Below are 15,554 nucleotides of genomic sequence, written 5' to 3'. Positions count from 1 at the left end.
TGGAAGAGGGAAAGAACTGAGCTACACAGGGCTCCGGCCCCCCAGGACTGGAGTTTGAGACCCCTGGTCTAAAGCTTTAACCTTTTTTTTTTCCTCTCTTCATTTCAGAAACCCAAAAAGCCGCCACCACCATCAAAAACCTTGGGTATGTCAGCTGCGGCTTGATTGCTTAGAATTCTGGGGATGTGCAGAGCTGGAAAGCCAGTGGTGAAGATCTCAGACATGAATGTACTTTTGCAAGCTAAACATTTACAAAAGTAAATTTACAAAATCCTTTTAGTAATTTCATTAGACTAAAGGCAGTATCCCCAGTGACCCAGAGGGAGAAAGGTTTTTATATTCTGAGAAACAGGGTAGCCTGTGATTTTAGCTTTGAGAGCTTAAATGTCTGTGATGGTGGGGGAAAAACAAGTAAGCGTGAGGAGTAGCAGAGGAACATCGTTTTGCAAACGCACACGTGCACACATGCAGACCGGTTAGTGGAGCAGCATGCCCGTTACAGGAAGTGCGACGGCTTATTACCCGCAAGCCGCACGGAAGCAAGACGACTGTCTGGCCGTAGTCTCTTTGAAAGCACCTGTGGAGTAGGAGAGCAGACAAGGCGGGGGGAGCCACCTAACGGGAATGTTTCGACTTATAGGCCTGAAGCCGGAGGTCCCCAGTGCTGACAAGAAGCCACTTCAACCTAAGCTGGAAGACAAAGGTAAGAAGCATTTGTTGCACGCTTCCTGAATTCCTCCTTCTGCTCAGATCAATCTGTACCAGTATCCCTGTTTATAAATCTGTGCCTGAGAATTACTTGCAAGACATATAAGGAGCTTTTGGGCGGCCTGTTTTAAACGATTACATTTTCATCCGGTGTGACTGAGTGGTTTTGACTGGTAGCCCTTTGGGTGACTCTTAGCACAGAGGGGTCAGCTGACCTAACTCATCAGCGAGCCATCGCTGTACACAAAGACGTAGGTGCTGCTGTTGTGTTGAGATGGTCAGTTGGGGGCTTTCTCCAATCTTTCCTGTTCCATTTTCCACTTTCCACATGTAGTATCTCAGACATATCTCTATTTTTATTTTTTGCAGGGTAAGATGAGCAATAGTGTAGGGTTCCTTGGTTTTCACTGTATTTTTGGACCTTTCATAAGATATTTGTCACCGCTTTAAACTTGTGCCCTTAGTCTGCATAGAGCTCTCATGTTCATGAGGTGGTTTTTTTGCTGCTGTTGGAACATTTTTTCCCCAAAAAAATCTGCCCTTGCAATCAAAAAAATAAACATGTCAAAATACTTGTATTTTGCTAAGTTTGGGCTGAGTAGTGGTTAAGGTCATCATTGCTGGGGTTAGAGTTTTGCCCATAGAAATGAATGGATGGTCCCCAACTATGCATATATGAAAACAAGTGTGTGTGTGTGACTGATTTGTGATGTAAGTCCCACATGGCTGTCACAGCCGTGTGACTTTGATGCTGAGATACAGAAACTGACACTTCACAGGAAAGTGCATGCGCTGAATACATCGTGCAAGGTTTCCACCTGCCCTAGTTTCCATCCGTTACACAGTTGTGGGAGGGTTCTTGCTGCGATTGCAGGCATTTGTCGGTTTGTTTGGTTGGCTTAAAAGGCACAACAAGCAGATGCTGGTGTTTGTGTAGAACGAAGTTCTGTGCAGGGAAATTGCCCCCAATCCTGGCTTGTTTTCTTTTCATAAAGACCTATCTATTTGCTGTGACTTTTTGATACTATAGGCAGGTTTACTTAAGCCCACAATTTGATAATCCTTGTAGTACCGAAAAGCCAGCATCTTTACCGATTCATACTGTTATCTAAAGCCCTGGGTAGCAGTATTTATTTCCATAGGGGCCTATGGAACTTCATTTTATAATTTACTGCTATTTTGTTATATGAAGCAATTCAGTTCAATTAAGTTCACATTAGGTCAACTTTATTGCCCTGGTATACACAGGTACCCATATAACGTGATGTCAGTATGCTAGTCGTGTATGAATTTGGATTGATTAAGCTAAAGGCTGGTTTGTACTTCTGCACACATACGAGTGGACGTCAAACGTGTCATAAACATTTGAGCAGACACATCATTGTGTGCCTCAGCGGATGAACGCCGGCTGTACCCAAAATTTGTGTCCATGCAGAGGTGTACGCAGGCACACTGCACATGATCGCTTTGCTAGCATCCACTTTAAATACCAACATGGATTCTTTTGGCAAGCGTTGGGGCAATTTCCAAACCTTACAGACTATTTACAAGGTAATAAAACTGTTACGTACATGTAAATACGTGTGTAAGTGTGTGCAGACATGGAATTGAAAATCTCACGCCAGCCAGCTAAGCAACGTTGACAACCCTGTGAGCTGGCTCACTATAAAACACTGAGACACTGACACAAACATCACTGCTTTGGTACGTGTGCAGGGAATATCAGAATAATTTATATTATTAATAAAAAAACATAAATACAACGATGTTGTGCGCATATGCAAAGTATGCAACTTGACCAGAGAACTATGAACGTTTCCGTGTATGCGTATGCAGAGTGGATACACGAGTGTCGCGCTTGTGTGGAGAAGTATGAACCAGCCTTAAGAAGCATGACTAACATATAACGAGCTTGTGGCCTCATTCAGGGAGAGGATGTGGAGGTGGTGCAGTTATCCAAGAGGTGTTTCCATCCCAACAAATACCATAGTTCTGGTACTTTCCCTTTTCCACTGACTTGTGGTCAAGTACCAGTACCAAAAGTACCATACCAGCTGGGGTAGCCTGCCTTTGAAACATGCTACGCAATAACTAAGTTTTTTTTTTCCGTGACAATAAAAATGTTTTAGAGCAGGGAGTTTGTTTCGCTATAATGTCTGTACAGAATTGAAAGTAAGACTGATCTTGCATCGCTAGTCAGCTAGATTAAGAATTGAATGTGCAGAACATGCAATGTTGGTATTATCGTACATTGTCTAGCCCTGTAATACACTGTAGCTGTTTTTCAAATTCAGCCCAAAAGTACCCCGCCTCGTCTCGTGATCTCATTCGGTGCCATTACAGTGGAAAACCAACACCCTCAAGTCCTATACTTGGTACTTTCTCAAAGCAGAAGTGGAGAATGCTGATGCTCTGTACAAGACCAGAGGAGGCTTTGCTTTTGGAGAAACCTAAGATCAGTGGTTGGACTTGGGAAAACCATTAGTCCAATAGTCAGTAGTCCCATTCGTCCATCTGTTTATCAATGCCTGTATAGTATTTTCATTTATGTACTTTGTCACACCCACTTGGGCCCAATATAACCTACCTAAAGAGAAATAAAATTAAAAATCCAACATGCATAGAATGTAGGTTCCTTTAACATGCTTGAATTTGTATGGAGTAACTCTACAGTAATATTTGAATCTTTCTCCTACTTCCTCACCCCAAATTAGAGAAGCCAGTGCTGGATCTCCGACTATCCCTCAAACCCACAGCCCCAGTGGTCCCCCCGAAGAAGCCCGCTCCTCCACCAAACAAAGCAGCAGCGGCAGCAGCGCTGCTCAAGCCCGGATCCATCCCCCCGAAGCGGCCCGAGAAGCCACAGCCCAGCCCTCTGGGTGCCAAGTGAGTCCCCCTTGTGGTCGCCCCATTTTCCCCCGTTTTCTCATGTGAGCTAAAACCACAGTGTCTTCGGAGTCGCAGCGCTAGCTATGCAAGCATGAAATGCCAGAGAGTGTGTGAAGTATCCACTGCACAAATCATTAACTAATAAAAAAAAAATGAGAGCTTATTCAGTGATCGAGTGCTGTGCTGTTTATTTGGAGCTATACCTGAGATCTTAACTGCTACCTGCTAGCAGACTCTACAAACAGTCTCTTTCCTGACTACATTCACCAAACCATAAACTGTCTGTATTATATCATTTCTGCACACCCTATTTTTTGTTAATTGTCTTTTCCTGTAACTTGTGTGAATATATGTCATGCTTCCTAAGCCATACCTATACATATTTGTTTAAATGCTTGCAGTTTTCTCCGGAATCAATAAAGTCTATTTATCCTGAAAGTCTGGAATCGGGGGGGGGAAAAAGTATTCCGTCAGAAGTCTAATGTTGGCTCTGTCTTGAATGTTCTTTCTCCTTTTCAGGCCCAATGGAGAGATGCCTTCCACTCGGCCAAGGTCCGAAATTGAAACAGTGCTACCCAGCAAGCTGAGAACTCTGTCCGGCGACTGGGGAGAAAAAGCAGTTGATATGGGTACCTTAAGCCATTCAGTTCCTCAGGCTCTGGTTGCTGTGCTGAGTTCTAGCTGCTAAGATGTTATTTGTTTTTTGTGTTTTATGTAGACATTTTTCTTTAGAAGTGAAGACGTTGTTGGTGCCGGTGGGGGCGTAGGGTGGGGGCAGCTGAAGCCTCATAACCCCTTTATTTTTTATGTCTGGGGTGTGAAACATTGGACTAGTTTTAGGAATAAGCACCTGCGACGACCCACAGCTGTGGGGATTCTTGCTGCGTCGTAAGTTGTTTCTGTTTGAATTTGGATCTGCAGAGACTTCAGGCGCCACAACAGGAAGCTCTGCTTCAAGCAGAACTGCTCAGCAGCTTGTAAAAAGAGCCAGAGATAAATGCAATGTCAGAAGTGTGTAGTTTTATAAGTGACACAGCTGGTTTTTGCTATTTGATAGGATTTCATTAGAAAAGAGGATTTTATTGTGGGTCCTGTGAGTGCTGTGTGATCATGTCTGATTCATGTATAATGTTAGCTTTGCAGTGGACAAACACGTCTTCTGGTTGTCTTGGTTTTCCCTTTTGACTTCATTTGGGCTTAGCGATAAGTGAGGCTAAGAGGGGTAAGCCTTCTCACCCCTAGAGGTGGAAGAGTGACAAGGTGCTAAAACGATAGCACCTCTGAAGGTCAGGCACACAGGGAGGTGTGTAATTCTGACCATTTGTTTTCAGGGATAACATTTTCTTATTGGTTATTCAGAGATGTTGATGTTGAAAAATGAAACGAAGGGTGATGTGATTGGTGTGGCAGGGTGTCGATCTGCTTTGCATGGTGTATTTTTTTTTTTCCCTCTTTGGGGGAGATTTTGTGCAGTAACTTGCAATGATCAATCTGAAACTTCCATGTTTGCATTCTTCCACTTCATGTTCAATCTCTGCACAATTAAGTAAAAATCGGGTACTTGTGGGTTGTAATAGAACCCTGCTACTTAAGTACTTTCTGAGAAAGGATATTGATTTCAGCAGACTAATGTGACTAAAATTGTTGGATCCAGTCAAACCATATAAACCTTACAAACAGTCTAAGTGATGTAGTAGAAATGTCTTGTCCCCATTTTCTTTTTAACCTGCACCTGCAATTGAATGTACTTCAAGTGCTTGGCACATTTTCAGGAATTAAATAAAGATAGTGCCATCTGGTTTTTGGAGGGTGTATTGCACATCCTGTTTCAGGTAGCACCTTAAGTAAGCATGGTATACTGTTTTGCATACAGAAAACGTAAAGCATAAGTTTCAAGTTTTTGGTTTGCCTAGGGATTATGCTTTATGTCGATTTCCAAGAGATTTCATTGTTTGTAAATAGTGTTGTAAATGTTGAGTATTTGTTGGGTGTAAATATTCAGATGTATTACTTGTTGATCCCAGACAACTGACACTATGAAATATATGCACTGTTGCCTTTTACTTCATCTGTCTTTGTTACCACCTTATAATCTGAAATCACTACCAAGTTAATCTGGAGTTCTAACAGCAGAGGACAAGCAAAATCGTAGACTTCTCTGCTGTCGGTTATTCATCACCTGACCTGGTTCCCGTTCACTTCATAATCACTAATAATTCCTCCGAATCTAGACCTTATGAGCTTTGATGAGCTCCCTTCTACCTCTGAAAAGCTGACCCATCCCACCACCAGCCGACCCAAGATGCCTGGAAGGAGGCTTCCAGCACATTTTGGAGGAAGCTCTTCTGTGAGTCTCACATACAAAACACAGTTCCTGTTCTTTGGCGGTGTGCTTCTGAAGAACGTCCATGTATTACACCTATTTTTACTGTGTTTCAATATTAATATTTCTTCCAAGTTGAACCCAAAGTATCATTTGATATGAGTAGTGCTATTGTCTGCGGTTCTGTGTTTGTTGCGAAGAGGTTTATTAGGGAGTGATACACTTCACTATTCGCCCGAGGCATGACTCGTATTCTAGGCCGGTTCCTCTTCTCGCATGTTCTTCACACGTGTTTCCTCTTTCAGCCAAATAAAGAGGCAAGTGCCGAAAAACCTGCAAAGCAGGAGGATGAAGATTTTAAGCCAAAGGTAACAGACACAACAAAGGTATGGTTGTAACTGCTATATGAAGTAAGTGTGTGTGTGTGTGTGTGTGTGTGTGTGTGTGTACATTGTTCTGCTAAATAGTGTGCAGTTTGTTGTTTAGTAAAGTTCTCAGTTTAGCAATAGGACTCGATTGGTTTGAAAGTACCCCTGGAGAAGCATGTGTGTGACCTTGAGTAGCTTGGATATTCACACAGTTCCTTTGTGATTGTCTCCGAATCAGTTTGGATTCGGTCAGCTTTTCACACATGGCTCACATATTGTTCGGGCACATTAGTGGGTGTGATGTTCTTGTGCTGTGCTGTCTTCCTTCACAAAGATCAGCTGACCACTGAACCTTTAATCCCCGAGGAAAGCTACATACAGCTGGATATTAAGCTGCAAGTGCAATTACGTTGCAAAAACAGCTAAATTGCATCTCATTACAACTTGCCAAATATTTATCCACATTAACTATTTTCCTTGTTGGTGAGAGGTTGTGAGTCTTATTAAGAAGTTTGGTTATAAACTGTAGCATAAATAAAACGAGTAGTGAGTTTCCAGCTTAAGTAGCTCCAGTTACAGGGAGGAAGTGTGACTGTTTGTATGGCTGCTTAGGGAAGCCAGGGTGACTTGTGTGGAAACTGGATCCGAGATTCAGTAACTGTGGAGCTGCCATTGAACCTGTGGGCAGTCTACTCCTCATGAGCACAACAGTCTATACTGGGGAGGGCTTGAAACAGCTGAACTATAATTATTCTAATGGCCTCGTGTCTCCTGTCTGTGTGGATGCGTTCAGCCATCTCCGCTGATTGCCTCGTCATCTCCTGCCCAAAAACCGAGTCCGAGCAGCAGCCTCACGTCTGACCCAAAGCCCAAAGGGGACGCTGAGGACTGGGCCTCTGAGATGGAGGATCTCCGTGCACAGATGAAAGAGCTCCAGCACACCGTAGAGTTTCTGAAGAACCAGCAAAAGTATGATTAGTGGCACATGGTCACTTGAACATTGACATTGTCATCTTTCATCTCTGACTTGGAATATCCTGTCTATCACTCCATCCGTAAAAATGATTAGCTCTGTTTCATACTTGGATTAAGAAGTTGTTTGTTTTTCCTCAGGCGTGAGCTTGACGACTTGAAAAATGACCTTGATGAAGAGAGGCAGAAACGACTCACCTTGCAGGTACGCCGACGGAGCTTCCGGTTTCGGTGCTCCGTGCTGTCGGACGGAATTGTCATGATACTTGTTTGAGGGAGACAGTGTACCATGAAATTGTATGTTTGGATCACTGCTGGGTCACACCACCAGATCTATTTGGTCAACAATGATCAATCAGCTAACCCCTTACCTGAATTCCCAGTAGGAAAAACAGGGATGAGATGCACTGTCAGTCGTCAAAAAGACGGATAATTGCTACCAAAACAGTACTGTTTGGGCATGGGTAACTGCAACTGCTGTTGTGGCATTTAAGAGTGCATACCTACATATCTAAAGTTTCCCCACAGAGGTATTCAGTGGGAAAAAGGATGGTATACTGTTTTGCATACAGAAAACGTAAAGTATAAGTGACCAGAAGGGGTATTGTACCACGTCTAGTATGAGTTTGGCCATACTTTAGGCTACTTTAATGTGGAACACCCTGGCCCCTGATCCATTTCTATGGCACCCTGTTGTTGGTGTGGCTGCTGTTGGTCTGTGTTCTTTCCATCATCAAAGTTATTGAGAGCCATGTAAAACAGGAATAGTGTGCAGTGCTTTTCTTTCAAAACGTAACAGTAACATTTCAGACTCACAGTTCCCCTGCAGTGATATTGTTGGTCTCAAGGTCCTGAAGGCCACTAGTGTTCATGTTTGGCTGGGGAGTGATTCTATGAAATTCCATCTGTGGGTTTGCTGGTAGCCAAGATGAACATGAGCTGCTTCACCTCCGGCCGGGCGTCTGAGCCACTCAAATTCAGTGTGTGCCATGCTTATCTTTCCAGATGGAGATAGAGAAACTAAAGAAGACCGTCCAGTCTGTGTGAGACGCTTCAGACCTCTCCACACCAATCAGCTCATTACCTTAACAGACAGATGAAAATACTGTTGGCGGTTCATTTAGTACTTTTCAATTTATCTGACATTTGTAAAAAAAGAAGAAAAAAATACGATTACATTTTTTGCACATAAAGTTTTCTAGTTAAAGGTGTAATTAAATACAGATGTATATTGTTTTTTTGTTTTGTTTTTTTTATTTTGTTTTTGCCAACAAATAATCGGGGCCTTATTTACTACTGTGCTGAATTTGCAGTCTGCATTCATAATTGAATGTCTAATGATTGCTTCCAATACTACTGAATCTATATAAAGGGATGGGGGATTCTTATTCTTTTTATGGAATACAGATAGTTGATTTAAAAATTCATTTTATTGCTGCAATTACTATATATAATATATAAGCCTCTTTAAAAGAATATTTAATAAGACCTTATTGCTTTAACAGTGACATATTTAGTTGCTATGTCAAAAGGGAGATATTTCTCTTTTCCTAATATTCCTGTCCAGGTTAACATTTTTGTGCCGGTTGAAATTCAAGTGTTACTCTTGAGAGCTCGATATATCAAAGTTTTGAGTTATACTATATATTTTTACAGTCCGGTGATTTTCCACCTTGTTTCTTTGGAATATCATGTGAAATTCTTTCAGGAAGAGAGTGAAGTTGTAGTATGTTCTCTAAATCATGTAGTCATCATAGCGCAGTGTTCCCCAACCCGGTCCTCGGGGTGCTCAGACAGTCCTCGTTTTCACTCCCTCCTGGACAGACCACATTGGACTGTCTGGGAGACTCCAAGGACCGGAATGGGAAACACTGGTATAGCCAACAGTCATTTGAAGAGACCTTTTCTAAATGCAGACTTCCTTCATATGGGTTCCTCACTTTCTCGGAAGTGTAGGAGAACCTAGTTACCTTTTGAAATGTTGCATAATTCCTGATTGTGTTCAAATGGCAGCAACCCAAAATATACCAAGTCAACATTCCTTGGCCTTTTTTTAATATATAATTCCGACATCCCAATCATAGTATTTCATATTTAGTTGGTCAGAATAGTAAGAGACGGAGGTGGCCAATAGTGGTTTAAATTGGCTAGGTTAGGTACTGTATTATTGCACATTTGAGTGTGCAGAAACTGAAATGGTGGAGCATGTGGGATGGTGTCAATGAAACCTCAGCTCAGGCCATAACCCTGAGAATTCACCTCCAAAAACCAAAGAATTGGGAGCAAGAACAAAAGATTCCTACTTGAAGCTGGTGACTGTTCATTGCAGTCAATTGCAGTTTGAAAGCATTCGGATGCTCCTTGGTGGTCAGACAAACTAAAGTACAGATAAAATACAGCATTTCCTTTCATCCTTTCAAAGGCCAAATGCCCGACGCACCAACCTATGCAAGTTACTCCTAAAACTATATAGCACTCCATGATTTTAAATGATTTTCTCTCTGCTGTTAAAACTCAACACACCTTGTATGTATTTTTTTTTGTGTGTTACTGTTCTTTAAGTTTCCGGTTGTCCTGTGTTAATTGTCATTTTAATTTGTATATTTAATTTTCTCTCTTTTTTTTTTTCCCTTTGTTTTAGAATACAGAATGTTTTGTCACACAGGTACTTTAATTGGGACCAGAATTATTATTAAGATAACTGTGCGAATCTTTGCTCTGGGACTGTGTCTGTGAGAGAGTGTATATTGCGTTACAATTAGGGCAAGTGGATCTTCACAGCTCTGACTTTAAAAGGGCTATAAAACATATTGATCCCTGAAAGCAATAAAGTCATCCAGATGTTTCGATGTGCCCTTAGCTTCCCCCATCGAATGGATTTGCTGCTATACGCTTTGAAAAAGAAATTCCATTATAATTCCTGGGGGGTTAGATTGCAATTTTTAAATTGGTGGCTCATCTGAAAACATTCCTTTTTAAATTGTGAAATTTGTTTCATATTTTAAGTCTTCACAATGTTTACATATGCTGTAAAATTGCATGACTTGAGATCGAGATGAATAAATATCAGCTTTATTTACTTACCTTTTAATCTGGAGTACTTTCAACTTTTATTGTAAATTGACTTATGTTTTATGTATTTGTGCTTTCTTTTAATACATTTATATACCCAAAATTGAACCCTCCTGCTACCTGTTGTTTGTATTAGTCGTTTAGCTTTTTTTCTGATCTGAAAGCTATCTACCAGCTAATGTGTGTGAGTATGTATTGGCTCAAATTCTGAAAGTCCCCATAATCCAGTCTGGTTTTCACACATCCAGTGGTCCAGTTTACCTGTTCTGTGAGTGGAGGGTCTCTTTTGGATTAAAAAGAACATGCACCATGCAAGTTGAATTTTTTGAGGCAATTCTGCAGAATCAGAATCAATCATTGGAATCAATGATATGGCAGGATATGCATTTTCATATTTTAAAGTTAATGGGAACAGGAGAAACGGCTGTGCTTTTGGAATGCTTTTCTTGTTGCAGATTCGATATACACACTTTAAAGGGGGTGTGAACTAAAGTGTGGTTATTGGTAAAACGATGTCTCTTTAAGATCCTCTCAAGCATATCTGACAGATTCGATCTGGGACCACCACTACAGGCACATTGGCAACCGGAGATTAAAGACCAACACTTTTACATTCAGAAACCACGGCAACCTCAATTATTTCAAGCTACCAATAAAAATGGAAATTCCCGATTAATAAAATAAAATAACGACAAGGAAAGCGCAGTCTGCAGTGACACTGATCAACAGTGAAGGCGGGTAGTGAATTGCTTCAGGACAATTTGTAAGGAAAAATGGCTTTGTTGGAATTGTCGAAGAACTGCAAGTGTATCTAGTACTGAGCACTCATCTGCTCTGACCAATAATATTGAGAACCATGTGATGTTTGGTTCCTGCCTTTATGCCTTTTCAAAGAGTCAATTTGTCTGTTCTCTTAACTTTGGGCCGTAAATCCTGCGTTACTCTTTGAGCCCGGTGCATAGCCACGAGAGAAATTGTATAGGATGTTTCTCCTATGAAGTATGACTGTAGTTTGTTGTGTAATGTTATTTTTTGACAATGAAGGCTGGCTGGATCAAAACTGATTCCAAGAGCTGTCGATACAAAAGGTCACCTACTAACTCTTTCCCAAGCAGTACAGAGGATCTAGGCCTTAAAGTGGGTTTTAGCCCAGGTTCAGTGTGTGGAGTTTCTCCCTCATGTGTGGGTTTCTTTGGAACTCACTGAACCTGCAGAAAGGTGAAAACAAGATCCCTGATTTGACCAATATGAAAATTTAAGTCCATATGATGAGTTGACTGATGTGACAGAAAAAAATGTTTGCATAAAACCTCCGTTCTCAAAAGGATGGCTTTCAACTTACTAATCACCAATGTCATGCCACCCCGGCCCCAGCTTTGAGGCCTAAAGAAGCTACAACAGTCAGCCGACTGGTTTCAATAACCCTTTTTTGAATGACTAGATGGATAAAAGAATTTTATTTCACTTATTTAGACTGTGGTACAGAATAAATGATGCCCGTTGGGTGCAAACCTCCATGGTTTCTAATTTCAATCCACACCACCTATTGTTTCTGTTGTTTACTCTAGTTTGTGCCTGGGGGGGGGGTGTTTAAAGGCTTATAAGAGCTTCTGTTTGTTGCCTGTGTGTAACAGACACCACTGGTTATTTTTCAGGTTCTTATTTAACATGGTCTGTCTCAAAAGCCAGAGGTAGTTTTGAAATAAAATCTAAAAACTAAAGACATTAAAGACCTGATAATGCAAGTTTTATTAATTCTGCTTTCGGTCCAAAATTCTTGAGTGTGGTTTTACCAATGGAATGTCATGACTTTGTAGATTATTCTTCAAAATGTAAGAAGTCATCATTGCCAGTCGTTGGCAGAATGTCAGCGAACTCGCCAATCGATCTTTAAATATCAGGTCTTCCATCAGCATCTCTATAGGTGTGAGTCTGTTAATGTAACGTTATGGTTAGAAGCTACCATGCGTACCAGACAGCTAAAAGAAAAAAAACAGCAGCTAGAAGAGACCTCGTGACTTTGCAACTCCTGTTATCTCTGGCAGGATTTCTTTTAACTATTCACCTGTACCCTGTGATCATGTGAATATGATGTTATTCTGGTGGCTGGTTAGATGTTTTCTACAGAAGCTTGCATGCAAATGTAATTTCTTCCTAAGATTCTGGACCCAGACTTAGATCTAGGTACACTTTAGTTTTCAGTGTCTTGATCACTATAAGATATATTCCTTTCTTCGACACTTGTTTAGAGGTAATTATGTGTAGACGTATAATTCAGTGGGGAAAAGTTATCTTCTGTAGTACTCAGTATGATTACAAATGCTGTCCGAAACCCTGTTTTTGTATTTTTATTTTAGAACCGTTAATGGCTCATTAAAGGCTTCTAAGTGTCTGAGTATTTTGGAAAGTAATCAGAGGTATGAAAATATTGTCTACTTTTAAAGCGTCAAGTTTAAAATATACAATATGGGCATCTGAAATCATGCAGTATTTTGAAGGGCTCCATTGTAACTTTGAATTGAAATGTTCTGAGTGTACTGGTAATTTAAGTTGTTTGCAGAGGTATGACTACTGAACTAATTTGGAAGAATTCCAAAATGGTGAAAAATGATTAGTCATTGATTGGTTTCTCATTGGATGTTAAAATGATTTGACTGCAATAACATAAAATAAGAATGCCTTATTAGAATCTCTTAATATAGATAGATGTTCAAAAACAATTGGAACCCAAGAAAGAATATAAAAGTATAACCTTAAAACAGTGTTTTCCAACCCAGTTCTCGGGAACCCCCCAGAAAGTCCATGGTTTTGCTTCCTCTCACCTACTAGGAGTTAGGGGGGAGCAAAAACGTGAACTGCATTGGGGAGCCTGAGGACCGGGTCGGGAACACTTCCATCTGTCTGTGTGAGATGGGATTGTGCTCAGTTAGCTTGCTCTCAGTTGGCCTGGATGTTAAGTAGACATTGCTCTCTGGGAGGTGAAAAATGGCAGGTGAATTGTTTGGAGAGTGACAATGAGGTAAAACCAAAGAGGCATTTATTTACTGTATGCTAATTTCCTAACTTTCTAGCACATTTGTGTAATGTTAGCATCAAACAGTTGCACAATTAGCATTTGCTTGCCTATATTTGCCTTATGAATCCTTTCCATTCAGCTCTTCTACAGTACTTTTTTAAGTATGGAGAATGCAGCAGTGTTCCACAATGTGTGATACTACTAATAATGAATAATATATAGAATGTGCTCTTTTCACCACTTTAACTCTTCTGCTGTTATGCTTACAGGTTATTTACTCACACATTCATTATTCATTTTTCTTCGCTTTAATTAAAATATCCTGTGTATCATGTATTGTGCACTTAGCTTGTCCTTATTTGCAATATGTGTGGTTCTTATAGTATTTGTGGTCTTATATTCACCCCTTGTTGTCCACTGTCCACTCCCTTGTGATTTGCACATATAAACCCTTTTCTTTATGTTGCGAAGTGGACCTGGGGAAATGTCATCTCTTACCTCTGTATGGATTGTACAGAGCCCCACTAAGTTTGACTTGACTAAGTCCAATCTTGCTGTGGGCATATGACCAACATATAGAGTAATTACACTTAACAACAAAGTCTTTGCTTCTTGAACAGTGTTGGATGTTCCTTTTAGATTTTTGGCTGCTGATCTCGAAAATCACATCCACATTTGCCCATCACGTACTGTTTCGTCGAAATCTTCAGTTTTGTCATGTTTTGTTTGTTATATTTCTGTCCAGAAATTTTTGTTTCTGCAAGAGACCTATCAACAATGTTTTGTACAGTCTGGGAATGTCCAGGGATGGAATCAGGCCAGGTTGGAAGCTCTTCTGTGGAAGTTTGCAGCCTGGACATGCCTGGGCAGGCCAGAGCCAGCTTGACACTGCCTCAGCAGGCTATAAAAGCGGCTTGCACACACAGATGCTGCCCATTGGCTTAATATAGACCTGATAGTGTGTGTGCATTGTTTCAGAATATAGCATTGCTTTAGTAGCAATGTAACGAGTAAACTAGATACTATAGACATTTCCAGGACAATTGGTGTCGGTCGATGTCTCGTCAATGTCGTAACAGCCGTGATACATTTTGCTATATTTCTAGCGAATATACATTTGCGCCTCAGAGATGCTCAATGACTGCTCTTGTGAAGAAAGCATATCATCTGTACTTCAGCTGTAAAATCGTGATCAAGATAAGGCACAGGTGCCTCACTTTTGTCATGCGACATGTGCTGTCTGTCAGAGAGCCTGACTCAGAGGCCCTCGAAAGACAATGTCGTTTGCTGTCCCTATTATATGGCGAGAACGGGAAGACCATGTGACGGACTGTTACTTCCGTTTGACTAATGTCTGGTTTCTCTGCCAAAAACAAAGTCAATTGAATACCCTAATCTGCCTTCAGCAATGAGACCTGTGCCACATGATGACAGTCTTCCTATTCCGAAACCACCAGAGGAATGGACCTTAGACGAACCAGACGAAGAACGTGCAATGCATGGAACTGGCAGTGACAATGATCGGGATTTTGAACCGTGCTTATCAGCATAGTGATGGAGTGGTGACTCTGAGGCTAGGGATCTGTGCCAGTAATCAGAAGGTTGCTGGTTCAAATCCTGTGAATGGCCAGAGTGATTCTGCTCCGTTGGGCCCTTGAGTAAAGCCCTTAACCTGCAATTGTTTCACCCTGGTTGTGATGTTAATCTACATCCAGCCCTTCAAGGAGGTCCTCCAACTTACAGGGAATAACTTGGGGGTTGGTGGCAGGATTTGCACTCCAGTCACTGGAAAAAAAACTCACCTTGGTCCATTCGGACTTGTGTGGTGTTGAGGTATCACCTGCCACATGACTGCACTTAGGTTCTCACTCCCTGAGGTGGTTTGTCGTGTGGTGGCTGTGACAACGCACTGTAATCAGTGCATGCTCCTTACCTCCTCCTTGTCATCAGGTGATCTACGTCTCATAACGCAGTCAGAATTAAATGATCTGGTCAGAGATTTGGGTCTGTCAAGAACAAAAGCTGAATTGCTAGGTTTGAGACTGCAGGAATAGTGTTTGCTGTCACCAGGTATGAATATTTCTGCTGACTGCTGATGGACACTGCAATGTGATGCACCTGACATTGAATACAAATGAAAATCAAGAACAAAACACGTTTAATTGTTGAATATAATAGCGTATGAGAAACATAAACGTGATTAAAT

General features: G+C 41.2%; 1 protein-coding gene across 10 annotated transcripts in view; it reads left to right on the top strand.

Moving 5' to 3' along the window:
* Positions 1-10,351, top strand: part of cd2ap (CD2-associated protein) — a 41,943-nt gene extending 31,592 nt beyond the window's left edge. For 9 of the 10 annotated variants that reach the window (XM_023831560.2, XM_023831564.2, XM_023831558.2 and 6 more), the window contains 9 exons: positions 109-145; positions 641-703; positions 3,423-3,594; positions 4,117-4,226; positions 5,829-5,944; positions 6,226-6,306; positions 7,082-7,257; positions 7,402-7,465; positions 8,266-10,351. In XM_023831560.2, the coding sequence (XP_023687328.1) occupies positions 109-145; positions 641-703; positions 3,423-3,594; positions 4,117-4,226; positions 5,829-5,944; positions 6,226-6,306; positions 7,082-7,257; positions 7,402-7,465; positions 8,266-8,307 (861 nt within the window). In that variant the 3' untranslated portion in view covers positions 8,308-10,351. The remainder of the gene's footprint in view (positions 1-108; positions 146-640; positions 704-3,422; positions 3,595-4,116; positions 4,227-5,828; positions 5,945-6,225; positions 6,307-7,081; positions 7,258-7,401; positions 7,466-8,265) is intronic. The other variant, XM_023831557.2, reaches the window with a different exon arrangement.
* Positions 10,352-15,554: the final 5,203 nt, after the last annotated feature.

The sequence above is a fragment of the Paramormyrops kingsleyae genome, chromosome 19 (genome assembly GCF_048594095.1).
Source record: "Paramormyrops kingsleyae isolate MSU_618 chromosome 19, PKINGS_0.4, whole genome shotgun sequence".
NCBI classification, from domain to species: domain Eukaryota; kingdom Metazoa; phylum Chordata; class Actinopteri; order Osteoglossiformes; family Mormyridae; genus Paramormyrops; species Paramormyrops kingsleyae.
Note: the sequence above shows the minus strand (reverse complement) of the source record. Positions and strands in the feature narration are given on the sequence as shown.